This window comes from Corvus hawaiiensis, chromosome 4 (assembly GCF_020740725.1).
Source record: "Corvus hawaiiensis isolate bCorHaw1 chromosome 4, bCorHaw1.pri.cur, whole genome shotgun sequence".
In the NCBI taxonomy this organism is placed as follows: Eukaryota; Metazoa; Chordata; class Aves; order Passeriformes; family Corvidae; genus Corvus; species Corvus hawaiiensis.
This window is the reverse complement of record NC_063216.1, coordinates 29,958,305-29,971,759: the sequence shown is the minus strand read 5'-3', so window position 1 is coordinate 29,971,759 and position 13,455 is coordinate 29,958,305. Positions and strand designations below refer to the sequence as shown.

Sequence of the window (13,455 nt, the reverse complement as noted above, 5' to 3'; positions counted from 1 at the left end):
AAAAATAGAAAATTGCTTTAAAATAATATAGTTAATAATGAAATAAATCATAAAGACTGTTATTCCCTTGCAAATACTGCTAGACATTGCACGGCATGGCAGACAGCAAAGCTGTTTCCAGAAAAGACACAATACAAAATTAAAGGCTCATTAAAGTCTTTCCACTGCAATAATCTTTCATGGAACACATCATGAGCTATAACTGGTGTGCATCCCCTACTCCCTTCCCAGAGTGGAATGATCAGCACTGCTCCCTTAGGTCACACAGAGGCTGGCTCAAGGCTTCTTGAAGGTTTAAGCAAAACCAAGTTCTGTGTTGACACAGAACAAGCTTAAAGGCAGTCCCCATCCCATGGCCGTTCATTTTTCATTACAGTTCTAAATAAGCCTTTTCAATAAATAATAGTATTTAAATAAATTAATTTTAATGTGAATCAAGCTCAATTTGATTAAGGAATACTTATATTCTTCTCAACAATAAAAACTCTGTTATGTTTCATTAATCATAATAGTTCTGTAAAGCCAACTCCTCTCTTTAGGGAGAGAACAGCACTGACAATCTCAGTTAACTAAACCCCAAAACTTAGATTAGACTTCCCTTTTCCCATCTCCTTCCCTACTGCTGTTCTGGGCTTGGTCTGTGTTTTGATGTCATCTGCAATAAAAATTTTAGAAAGATCAGTATCAAAGGGCTGCTGTCAGGTGAAATGACAGAAGGAGTCCAGGCTGCAGTGGGAGGGATCAATGCTGCAGGACAGGGGGGCCAGGCTGCTTCCTCAGGCACTCAGCTCCAAGGTGTGCAGCTTTTGTACTTCAGCATCTGCTCTGTCCCTCATTACCACAACTTCCTTGAGGAGCTTTGGCTCAGTGGCTCTTTGTGCTTGTCTACTGGGACTGTTCTCTCACCCATGCTCGGGGATGGAGAGCTCATATTCCAGGTCCCCAGGCTTCATAAATTCACCTGCTGCTTCTCCAGAGCCTCCTTTTTTAGTTTTCTACTCTGTTATTTCAAAGAGCTCATGAGAATCCTAGTGCTCCAGGATAAAAAGGGGCCTTTTTTCACTTCCAGCACTAAGTGGCAGCCATTCTGGTTACAGGACTTCCAAGCTCTTGTGTGCAGTGGGAAGTGGCACGTGGCTTTTGTAGCGCTTCTCCTAGCTGACACTGTGAAAAACCAAAAAACATTGAAGGGTTTAATTTCTGTCATGAGGACTGGGAAGGGAACCATTTTGAAGAAAAAATATTTATAGACATGTAAGCCTTGGCTATATGTTCATGATATCATCTTTGAAAAAGGAAAGTAGGGTAGATGAGCTTGGAAAACCAACAAGCAAACAGAAGGAATAATAAAAGAAAACATATTCTGCTTAACCTTTGGCAGACTAATTTTACCAAGGTAACTGTGAAATGAAGAGAGGCATGTCCTGCACTGTGTAAGAACAGGCAACAGCCTACTTGCAGGTGGGAGCTTTGAGCAGTTGCTGTTTTCTAGATCTCTCATGGGCTGAGGAGCTTACAGAAAACCCTTGTCAGACCATCCTTAGTGTTACATTGATGTTCTTCCACATTTACAGCAACTTGTCACTAAGTAACACTGTACAATAGACATAGTAATTGAACAGTTTGTGTGGTGAACAAATAATCCAACCCCAAACCCAACAGGCAACCCAGTTAAGGGCACAAATACTAAATTAGCCTGTCCTTCCATGCTATTTTACTACCACATTAGATCTGTCAATATATGTCAACACAACTCTACATACAAATACTAACAAAACAGTAAATAATTTTTGTCCAGATTAAAAAATACAAAAAACACCCCCAAAAAACCCAAACCAAAACAACCCCCCAAAAAGCAACTACGCCCAGTCCCAAGGCTATCCTGACAAGGAGAGGGAAGAGTTAACTGCCTGGGAAGCAAATCTCAGTTTGAAGCACTTATCCCATCCCAGACCCCCAAGAAATCTGGCTTTTGAGAGCTGAGCTGTGCTGCCTCTTGATTCCTCTGCAAGCCTTTCAGGGAAGACATGGGACACCATCATGTCCTGCCAGGTCACCTTCCCCAGCCTGAACCAGTAAGTCCAGCTAATAGCAGAAGATGAGATGTTACACCATGCACAAGGCCTGACACATAATACGCAGTTTACCGAGGTGGAAATCCCTTTACATATCCTTTCGTGAGTCCCAGTTAAGGGCTCTCTCTCACTGTTTGTGGTGACACATGACAGAAAAAAAGGCTTGAAATCCTTCAATACAAGCTCAGACTGAGCTAACAGCAGGCAAACAGAAGAGCATCTGAGGTCTTCTTTTTTTTTTTTCTCCTGAACTCATGAATTTGGGGATCTAACTTCTGGTGGCTCTAACCCAGGCAGTGAATGTGGTTACAAGCCCTGGCAGCGTGCGGGGTGGTAGACCCAGGTCATGCCTCAGGCTGCCCTGGCTTTCCATCGACAGGCCTGGTGAGATATCCACTGTATGGCTCCCAAACCTTTGGACACCAGGACATTGTACCGGGAGCTCATTTCAGTGCCACACTGGTGTGGAATAACACAGATAGTGAAAAGCAAAAGTGAAGAGGAAGCAAAACAAAATGAAAGACTCCTTGCTTTTTGGGGCAACAGAAGCTCTGCACTTGCAGCCAGAGGAGCAGGGTTGGCAAAAAGCTTTCTTGTAATGACACTGTCACTGCCTTTCAATTCCTACTATTGCCCTGGGGACTGCAGGGGCGTGAGAAGTAGCAAAATACCCACTGACAGTGCTTGTGGTTGCATCCCACGTAGCTCTGTGCTCCCAAGATATGCCAGAGGCTGCCACCACCCAGCACACCCGGGGAAAACCAGTCTGAGCTGTGCCAACTTCTAGGAAGGGCATCAAAGATGACTGTGGGAGATGGTGCCAACAGTAATTTCTCCACTCTGCCCAAATCCAGCACACTCCCTACAACAGGGAGAGTAGACCGGAGCCATGGCTGATTGCCCATCAGCTACCCACAGCACCAGCCATGGAACAGGTTTCCCTTCCAAACGTCCAATATCCCCTGCTGGAGAGTTGAAACCAAGACCCTGTTCTAAGGGAGTGTGACTGAGGCAACTTGAGCAAACCATCAAAACATTTCTAAACAAAATGCCAGAGCACAGCTGGGCAGGCAAATGCCACACCTGCAAGGCTGACAGAGCAGCTCAGTGGCTTTCCATCCATGATGCAAGCACAGATGCTGCTGCAATCCCTGTGGATGGAGCCTGTTGTGCTCTCACACTTTCAGGGGCCAGGCTAGGCTCTGTCTCGAGCCGGAATCAATGGCACACAATCTGCTTTGACAAGCTGAGAGAAGAAATGGCTCCTTGGCCCAACTGGCAGATACCCCAGGGGTGTATTGTAGGAAGGCAAACACTCCCCAGCCAGAGCACCCTGTGGCTGTGGCTGATGAGGTAGGAAACCTCATCACACACCAGGGCAGAACTGGTCATAAGGAGCAGACTCTTCTGCTGTCTTTCACTACAGGACCTGCTACAGACTGTCCAGAGAGGATGGGCTGGAGTCCTTGAGTTTGGCTGAAAACTGGAAGCAGCAAAATCAAGGACATACTGTCTGCAAAAAGACCGTCTTGGAAACAGGAGGTGGAGTTTTTTGCAGAGAAACTGTATCATACACTGGAAAAAAGCTCGGGAGAAATGAAACAGAAGCTGGAATGGCTGTCACTGTCACATCATCTACCCCAGCTTTGTCATGGTGCTGCCACTGCCTGTAAGAGGCAGTGTTGCGTGAGGCTCTGTCAAGTTTGCCTGGGCTTGTCTTGGCCTGCCAGTAGCTGCTGTAGCTCGTTTTACTGTTACTACAGTTGTCTAATGACCAGGTGATGGCTACCAACATTGTCTTGGGTTTTGTGCAATTATGTGGTGTTTGGCCTACCCAGTACAAGAGCGACATGGGCATAGTGAATCCAGCAAATGGTATAGTGGTAAGATTGGAGCATCTGTCAGATGGGGAGAGGCTGAGAGAGCTGGGACTAGTCCATGCATAGAGACACCTTGCAGGGGATATGGGGCTGCGGACTATACAGAGAGGCCACGGAATCTCCGTTCTGGAGATATTCAGCTGGACGTGCCATCTGCTTTAGGTGATTCTGCTTAGAGAAGAGAGGTGGATAGATGATCTTCAGAGGTGCCTACCTCAGCCATTCTGGCCTTCTGTAATAGTAAGTGGCTCTGTGTAGAACGGAGTATCTACAATGACAGTGTTAGAATTAAAATAAATGAATAAATAAATGCACCAGTGTAGACACACAGAGTCGCAGATGATACTGCAGGTCCAGGCTATGAGCAACTCACCAATGGCCAAGTTCAGAGTTTTAGGAGTAAAGAATAAGTATGCAACACATGTAAAACACACCATAAACAGTAAATTGGGACATAATGAGAAACAAGGAACCAGGAAAGAGCAAGGTGTGATTTTTACAAACAGGTGTCCCCAAGACTGAGCGATAAACCATAAATATTACACTCCGTGTGACAAACTCACTTCAAGCCCTCCCCAACTGTGACTTCAGTCATTGACCTTAGGACTCAAAGGACATTGGAAGGTCAAGCATTAGAAAATTTACATCACTGAACTACAAATTATTTGAGCACAACCATTAGCATCGTTGTAACTGGACAATTAATACCTGATTGGATTGCTAGAACTTTGGGTGTGAGTTCTTTTTGCTGGCCAAGAGTCTAATAAATAGGAGTGAAACAACCTACTCTCACTTGGATGCAACTGAATGGCAAGAGAGATACAGATGACACCCTAATTCTGTTGTCATCCTGAAATCCTTCCACTACTTGAAACAGCCAAGTAGTTCCCCAAATGGTGGGTTCTGGTTCTCCAGTAGAACCAGGGAAAGCAGAAGTGGAGGGATGCTGGGAAAAGAAACCCTATGCAAATTTAAGACTACTGATCATCCACACCACCTCAAAAACTGAACTTGGCTCAGAGTCAGCACCTACAGAGGTACAGAGCAGCTGTGCTGTCACATAAAATGCATCATGGCATCTTTTAAGCAAGTCTCTATGTTGGCAGTTGAAGTTGGAAGATCTGTAGTGTGCTCTGCAACGTTCCAGGGCTTCCCCACTTCAGGGGCAGGTCAGGACAAATTCTAACCACGTTTTGTGTGCTCAGCGGCATGAATGAAAGATGTTTGCAGGAAAAGCATACAAGTCAGAAGGTTGGGCACATTTTTCACTTCACTAGCCTGTATGTGGTCAGAAGGAATTTTATTTATGCTCCATCCTGAGAAGTCCCCCAAAACTGAAAGTAAAACTAGGCTTTGCTTGGTGGCAGGAAAGGAAGAGGAAAGCTTACTGTGGAGAGCACAAATCTAAACAATCCCAGGCTGCTGCCCTGGCATTCAACACATTGGGATTTTTTGGCTTTCTGCTCTCCTTTAGGGCAGGTCAGGAGCAGTCCCTCCCCATGCAGGCAGGGTAATTGTGGGCTTGGTGCAGAGCTGGTCTGCGTCACGCAGGGGTGAGTGGTATAAGGATTAGCCAAGGGAGAATACCAAAGCCCAGGGCTGCTTTCCTTAGGCCTGCCATGAACTTGCCACCATCTTGCTGAAGGCTTGCTGTCAACCCCCCTTTTTAAATACAAGAGATTCATTGTCCTACTTCTGTTTATATCCAAACATCAAGCATTTTACTCCCGCTTTTGAAGACCTCTAACATCCCTTCACATTGTAATACACCATTACTTTTGTTTGGCATGTGGCTGAGATTGCCATTGATCCACGTTTACCCCCTCCCTCATCTTCCACCAGCAGTTTCCTGAGGTCAGCTTGCTCGAGTTATTTGTCTGGGATCTGCAGATACACTGATGCTCCCAACAAAGCCGGTGTTACACAGACATCATGCTCTGGTCACATCTTTGGTCCCATCTGGGGCTTCCAGGTACATTCACCCTGGTGGTGAATTATTCCCTCGGCAGCCAGCACTGTGGGCACATGCACACCACGAGGCTGGATTTTGGAAAGCCCTCAATGAGCCAGCCACATCCACCACAAACAGCCCGAGCACAACACACGATGTGACTGGATTAACTCCATGTGAGCGCAGCTGGCAGCAGCACACAACTGAGATCACTGCCCACGCACCCCACGGCGACAGCACTTCTGTTCAGGAGCACCCCTGTGTCCGGCAGGTCACCAGCTGTGACACAGGGTGACTGGGCACCCACACACCACCCCAGTGCAGCTTACCTCGTGCTCACACTTCAGTGCCAAAAGGCGCACAATATACTCCAAGTGAAATAGCATCTTTTAATATCACATATCCAAACAAAAAGTTCTCATTTCAAAATGCAAAATAGGTCCTTTGAAGATCAGCTGCTCCCAGGCTGTGTGAGCAGGGCAGGGCACAGCTGACTGGCACAACTGTCGAGGTCAGACCTCGTTTCTTTGGTAAGATACATGCCGGGAACAACACGAATGCAGAGTTGTACCAAAAAAGTCCATTTAGAAGACTAATTATTACTCCACATCCCGTATTAGAGATTTGCATTTTAAAACAGTCATATACATTAAATAGCTCTCTGACGTCTAAATAGCAAACATTTGAAGTAGCACATATTCCGCTACCCCCACCATTTTAAGAACAAGCAACACATGTGGGAGAGAAGGGAAACATTAAAAACAGGCTGTCTGTCTCACACAGTTTATTTAACAATAGGTAATAAGAAATCAATTTTAACAGTCTATACAGTGATCGAAAGTTCTTATTTATAAGTAACCAACTTTAATTGCATGATATACAACATTTGAGGGTTTTTTGCTTTCTATTTTCAAGTTTTACAGAAAGTGGAAGAGGATGGGAAAGGGGCACGGGAGAGAGAAAGCAAGCATAAAGAAGAAACCCCAGGGACTTTTTCTCAGGTTGAAATAATCCCGTTGGAATTGTTTCTTACCCTCTTTTTTATGTTTTTTTTTTTTCCTTTGTTAGATGTAAAAATAACGAAAAAAATTCTTTCAAGAAAACAGAAACCACAATATATATACTACATCCATTTGGCAGCTGCCCCTGTGTATTTGCAAAAATGTTGTCTTCTCTCTACATGTACAAATTACTTTAATACTTGAAGTTTTTTTAAGCTCAGACTCTTGTATAGAAAAATTCTTGGAGGACAAAAGTAGACTTCAGGAGGGGACTGAGTTATTTAATATTTTTACATTTTTCAAAGAATTGACATATTTCCAACCAAAGAGGAAAAGATTGGTATTTATTTTTATATATATATATTTATATATGTAATGTATTCTTAAAGCAACATTAACCCCTTTTGTCCTCCGGTTTTAGGAAAAGTTTCTCCTGTGTTTTTCTGTTGTTCTGTTTTTGTGGTGGTTTTTTTGCAGTGACATGAAGAAAAACCAGAATAGGGAAAATGTTTACCATCTGCCTCAGTAAATAATAACTATCAATATTACATATTTTCATTAATTTAAAAAAAAATAAAACCTATTGGAGGCATGAGCAGGGCATCCTTTGGTGAACAACCAAAAGACCACCTTCCTCCCCCGACCTCCCCAACGCACACGAGAAAAAAAAAAGCCGAGAAAAAGGACTGGTTATGATTCCAGCCATAACAAAAATATATTCTTTGTACTCTACTGTCCCTCAGGTTCGTTGTTGGTTTGTTTTTAAAACCACAAACTAGTGCTGCAGAGTTCAGATGTGTTCCAGGGAAAAATGTCGTTTTAGCTAAGAAAGATTCAAAAAAATTTGTCTTCAGTACAAAAAGTCTTGCGAAAATAAGTTTTTTTTATTTTCTTTGTTTTTTAGGTTTTTTTTTTTTGCTCCCAAAATGCTACAACGTGTCTAGTGTATGTCTAGTGTACTCTGTGAAAGGTTTGAATTCAAGTCTGAGTTCTCAGAGCTGAGCCCCAGTTCCGTGGCGCTTGTACCATGGAGGCCTGCCATGCCAGGATTGCTAGCAAGCTGGGAAAGCATTGCACTCTGGTCCGGGCTGGCAAAGTGCCCTTGATCCATGGGGTTAGCCTGGGCAGCTACCAGTCCTGGATGTGGGGAGCTGGTCTGCGGGGAGACGTGGTGTGGAGAAGGCTGAGGCTGCATCCGAGGGGATGGGCTTGAATGAGGGGGCTGGGACTGGGGCCGCGGTGAGGGTACAGGCTGCGGAGAACGCACTTGATTGGTGAGCGATGAAGGGAGCTGCTGGCCCTGGAGGTGCGGGGACTGGGCCTGATTGGGGAGCATGTGCTGTTGGGGGCTCATAGGATTGGGCTGAGCTGGGGACCCCATCTGCTGCTGAAGCAGCCTTTGCTGGAAAGCCTGTTGCAAACTGGCTCCTGTCTCTGCACTCATGGCCTGTGGAAGCTGGCTTATTTGTCCCATGTTTCCTTGCTGCATCTGCTGCATGTGATGCTGCATTCGCTGCTGCTGCTGCTGGGGATACCCGACACCCTGGGGCTGCTGAAACTGGTTGTGGTTGGCCATCCCTGGCCCCAGTGCCGGTCCCGCTCCCTGCTGCTGCTGCTGGTGGCGCTGCTGCTCCATCATCTGGTGCCGTCTCATCAGGAGATCTCGGAACTGGGGAGCCATCCCCGAGTGATTCATATTCATCTGCTGCGCCTGAGGATTCATCCCAGCCATGGCCTGCTGCGGCTGCTGCTGCGGCTGCTGCTGGGGCATGCTGGGCCTCTGCACTCCTGCTTGCATGGGGTTCATGTTCTGCATGGCTGGGTTGGGGTGCACCCCTCCTTGCTGCCCTTGCATGGCCTGCTGCGGCTGGAGCCCTGGCTGCCCCTGCGGGATGCCAGGCTGCCCCGCCATGCCCTGCGGGTTCTGGGACCCCGCGTACTTGGCCGCCCGCTGCTTGATGAAAGCGGCCAGCAGCTGAGGGTTAGAGTGAAGGATGTTAAGCACCTGCTGCTGCTGCATGGGTGAGCTGGGAGACCTGAGAGTCCGCAATAGGTTTTGTAAGGCCGCCTGGGGCAGAGGTGGTTGTTTGGGCTGAGCAGTGCCAGGTACCTGACCCATCCCTGGCTGAGGGGCCATATTCATCGGCTGACCCGGCTGAGCTACTGACATCATAGATGGCCTCTGCATTCCTGGCTGCAGCTGAGCTTGGGGTAAGGCCCCCTGCACCCATGGTGGCTGCTGCTGAATTCCTGCTGGCCCCATTCCTTGATCTATATGGCCACCAGGACCTCTGCCTATCTGTGGAGGGTTCATTCCCATTGGTGGCATCTGGGGCATCTGGTGCTGAATTGGCCTTTGGAAGATCTGAACCTGTGCCATCTGGCGCTGGGTCTCTGCTGCCCGCTGGATCTGCATGGCCATTTCCACTGCTGCCGGAGGAGGACCCTGAACTGGAGGCTGTGGTGGCTGAGGTGGGGTTGGAGGCGTCACCTGGCCCCCTGCCTTGCCCTGGGACACAGCACTGGGGGGCTGAGTTCTTGGCATGGTGTAAGGTGGCATGCTGTTGGGAGGTGCAGGCTGAGGCTGCGACACAGGCTGAGGCGGAGGCTGGGGTTGTGGGGTTTGTGGTGTCGGGGGCTGCTGCCCCGTTGGAGTTGTCGGGGTAGCCGGCGTGGGCGAGGGCAATCCTTGCTGCTGGCCCGCCACACCCGTGCGCTGCATGCTCGCCATCCTCCTTCGGAGCATCTGCGCCTGCTGCAGGCGGTGCTGGAGCTGTTGCTGACGGAGCTTGTGTTTGATGTTGAGGCAGAAGGGCACGGGGCACTTGTTCTCCTGGCAGTGCTTTGCGTGGTAGCAGCAGAGAGCAATGAGTTGCTTGCAGATGGGGCACCCTCCATTGGTCTTGCGTTTGCAGCCTTTGGTGTGTTGGACAACCCGTTTCATCTTCTGACAGGACGGCAGCGAGCAGTTGGCATTGCGACACTGGCAGGCGTGGACCAGAGACTGGATACAGCGCTGGATGCTCAGGCGGCGGGAATCGCCGGGGCTCTGCGTGGTGGTGGTCTGCTGGTTGTTGCTCTCATCATCTAGACCAAGGCCTAATTTCTCCATCTTGTGGTCATGGTTTTTAGTGTTATAGCAGGTGATGCACAGGTCATAATCCTGAAGAGACAACAAAAGATGAGTTATCAGTGTTCCTGAAACTCCATACAATAAATGAATAAATGATGTCATGCCACCTCAACAAATTACTCCCAGTCTCTTCCAGGCAAATTGTTGCTCTAGGGAAAAATTCAATCTTTCATGCCATGTTGAGGTAATTGAGAAGGAATAAATCCAAACTATAGCCAGGGAAAGTGTGTGGGTGTAAGGGTGTCTGAAAGCTACACAAATATATCAACCTTGAAAAACAAGTTGGCTCTGAGCTAGTAAGTCACACATTATTCAGCTGGGCCAGAAAAATCCCTTTCTTTCCCAACAGGAAAGTAGAAGAAATAGGCAGGGGACAAACAGCTGCTCATCTGCTTCTGCTTCAAAAGAAGAGGGCGGGAGTGGCAGAAGAGGTACCAGCTTTCAAAAAAGAATGAAAGCTGCATTTTCAGTTTGCAGATGCAAGTTAAACAACAGAGAGTGCTGAAAGAAGAACAGACCATGTTCTGTGAAAGCAAAAGCACATGAGTTTGGGCTCAATAACTGATCTTTAAGAAAAAGACCTAAGTTCTCAGGATGCATTAAACCATAGGAAATTTAGAATTTACTTTCTAGCATATACTAAGAAGGTAAAAGCACACGTGTGTATATGTGTGTGCATATATATAAATATATATATATACACACACATACACACACATAACCAGAGGAAAGGGAAGCATCAAATTGTAATTAGGATCAAATCTGAGTCAGTCATTCCCTTCCAGCAGGCTAGAAAACTAAGTTACAAGAAGCCAGATACAATGATAATCCACCTTCTGGAGAGCATTGAATCAAATCCCTGAACTTGATCTTCAAACACACTGGTTTTGCAAACACTTCTGAGGACAAATGCTCTTTGCAGCATTCTACAGAAACAACAGAGAAGTGAAGGAATCGCCCCAGTATTGGGATCTGACTTGCAGCACAGCAAAATCTCTGTGCCAGTAAACCAACAGAGCGCCCTCTTTACAGAAATACTGCAGCCCCACACTTCTGACTCTGGAAGAAAAAATTATGCGTTGCTCTTCAGAAAAACCAGCTGATCCTACCATTCCAGCTCAAGCCATTGCTACAGTTCCCAGCTTCTTAGGCAGCAGCACCTTAAATGAACTACAGAAAACACAACTCCATTTCAGCTTTCCACGAGGCAAAAAATCACACCAAGCAGCACAGTAAATAGAACCACTTGTTATGGAAAACGTTTTCCCTCCTTTCTGAACTGCCAGCAGATGAGCTGCACAGATCTTTTTCCATCAGTTAATAATGAGAATTCAGGTAAAGAGCACTCTGGGCATAAAGATACAGGGACAGAAGCACGGAAAACTTCACCAAACATACCTCACAGACAGTGCAATGCCATCTGGTCTCCACATGATGCTTGCACTCATTGCAGGTGTAAACAAAGCGATCTTGGCTCTGGGTATGCAGTTCCACCAGCATGCACATGGTTGACCACTGAGCCCTTCGTAGTGAGGAGAACTCCAGGTGCTTGTCTCTAGCAAGGGTTAGGAAAGCATCACGCCCATCCATCAGGTCACACGGAATGAGTGGGTCAGGCTCAATGATGGGGGGCAGGGAGTTGGCTGCAGGGCCAGCAATGAGACGGATGACAAAGAAGACCTGAAAAATAAAAAGGCTTAATATGGCAGCACTGATCAAGATGTTTTGGTCACCAATCCTCATTACAGAGTGTACAGTTCCGGGATCAGCTAACACTTGAACAACTGGCTGCCAGGTGGTGTGCTTGTGAGGCCCAGGAAATCTCAGACCTCTGAGTGCCCTGCAGGTTCACTTTCTGAAGAAATAGGTAAGGGGCACTGGACCAAACAGTAACAGTAGAACTGCTCTGGCAATCTAGACTGTTAGGAAGTTCTGCACGAGCACAGCTGCATTTATTCCCACTGCCCTTGCAGCAAAGAGCACCCAGACTTACTGGTACTGGTCTGTCTGGGTGAGCCACTCAATTCTCCAGCCAAACCTGTATTAATTTGCAGGGCATGACTCTGTTTGAAGTATCAAAGCTTTGTACACCTCTTTATTGAGGTAAAAAACATTTCTCATTCAATCAACTCTTACCTCCTTGTGCTTCTCCATAGTGGCATACAGCTTCTGGGAGAGGTCATTGGACACATTGGGCATGCCAGGCTTCTTCTTATTGCCACGACTCAAGCTGCTCTTGTTTTTACTTGTCTTCTTGTTGTTCTTCTTTTTGGCATTTTTGCTGTCTCCCTTGCTCACCTAGCAATTTTAAAGATATTTTATGTCAGGTATCTAAGCAACACCACATCACCATTTTATTATTTTTACATATTCTATAACTGCAGGACAAAACACATTTCACAAGAATTTACTCCGAAGACACATACTAGGGTCCCCAGGAACATTAAATTAATTCCATTAGAATTATGCCGAAAGATATCAAGATCAGCAATACATGTATCTAAAAATATTAAAAGCACAGATGCTCAGGAGGTACAGGCAAAACATTATATAATGAAACTTGTTTGTCTGCTATAGCTACATGGTGAAGAACCTCTTGGACAATCACAAAGAGGTTTAGTAGATGAATTCTCAATGCAATTCAAAAATAAAAATAACTGAAAAGTGCAATTGATATAGCACTAAGCAAAGGTAAGAAAGACTTAAACCACCTAGATTTAGTTTGCTACAGCTCTGACAGATGTACTTTTAACAGACTGCATTAAACTGATTTTGGTACTAGGCTGTTGTTCTGAGTCCAAAAGGCATTAGTAGTGCAACTTCTAGCATGCACCTGCCTCCTGTCATACCCTGCAACAGTCAAAACAGGTCAGCCTAATTTCAGCTATATTCTGTTAGCAATGAACAGTTTATTCCTTGCTGGGCTGCTCAGAGAGCACCTCAAAACACCACAGCGTAAGATGATCAAGGATCAAAGTAATTGTTGGCTAAACAAGCATTTTTCCTAAGCTTAAAATAACTTTGCCAGAATGGAAATTCCCAGTGAACATGAATGACTATCACGTCACTTGACAGTACAGTTTATTACTGCTCCTTCTTCAACAGTGAAACACAGGATCGATAAAGAGTAAAAACTATTTGTAATAATAATAAAGTTAAATAGTAATGTACTGCAAGCTTGCCCTACCACAGGATTTTGGGGCCAAACTGCTGTGAAGGCTTGACTAAATATTGACCAACATCATACACAGAGCTAAATGATCCTTCACAAGTGGTTTCTGGTATATTAGAGAGATGAGGACCTTTAAGCTATACCATGTGGAAAGCAAACAATACCTTCCTAAGAAAGATGTTACTTAATGCAAATTTGATATCATGTTGCCTGATTTCCTGCACTTTGTTTAATCAAAGTCCT

The 13,455-nt window shown here is 45.9% G+C and overlaps 1 protein-coding gene across 1 annotated transcript in view; it reads right to left on the bottom strand.

Moving 5' to 3' along the window:
• Window positions 1–6,673: 6,673 nt before the first annotated feature.
• The window catches only part of EP300 (E1A binding protein p300), a 60,877-nt gene continuing 54,095 nt past the window's right edge, over window positions 6,674–13,455 (bottom strand). The window contains exons 29-31 of the mRNA XM_048302455.1: window positions 12,177–12,338; window positions 11,439–11,720; window positions 6,674–10,070 (exon numbers count right to left, since the gene is read on the bottom strand). Of these exons, the coding sequence (XP_048158412.1) occupies window positions 7,848–10,070; window positions 11,439–11,720; window positions 12,177–12,338 (2,667 nt within the window). The 3' untranslated portion in view covers window positions 6,674–7,847. The remainder of the gene's footprint in view (window positions 10,071–11,438; window positions 11,721–12,176; window positions 12,339–13,455) is intronic.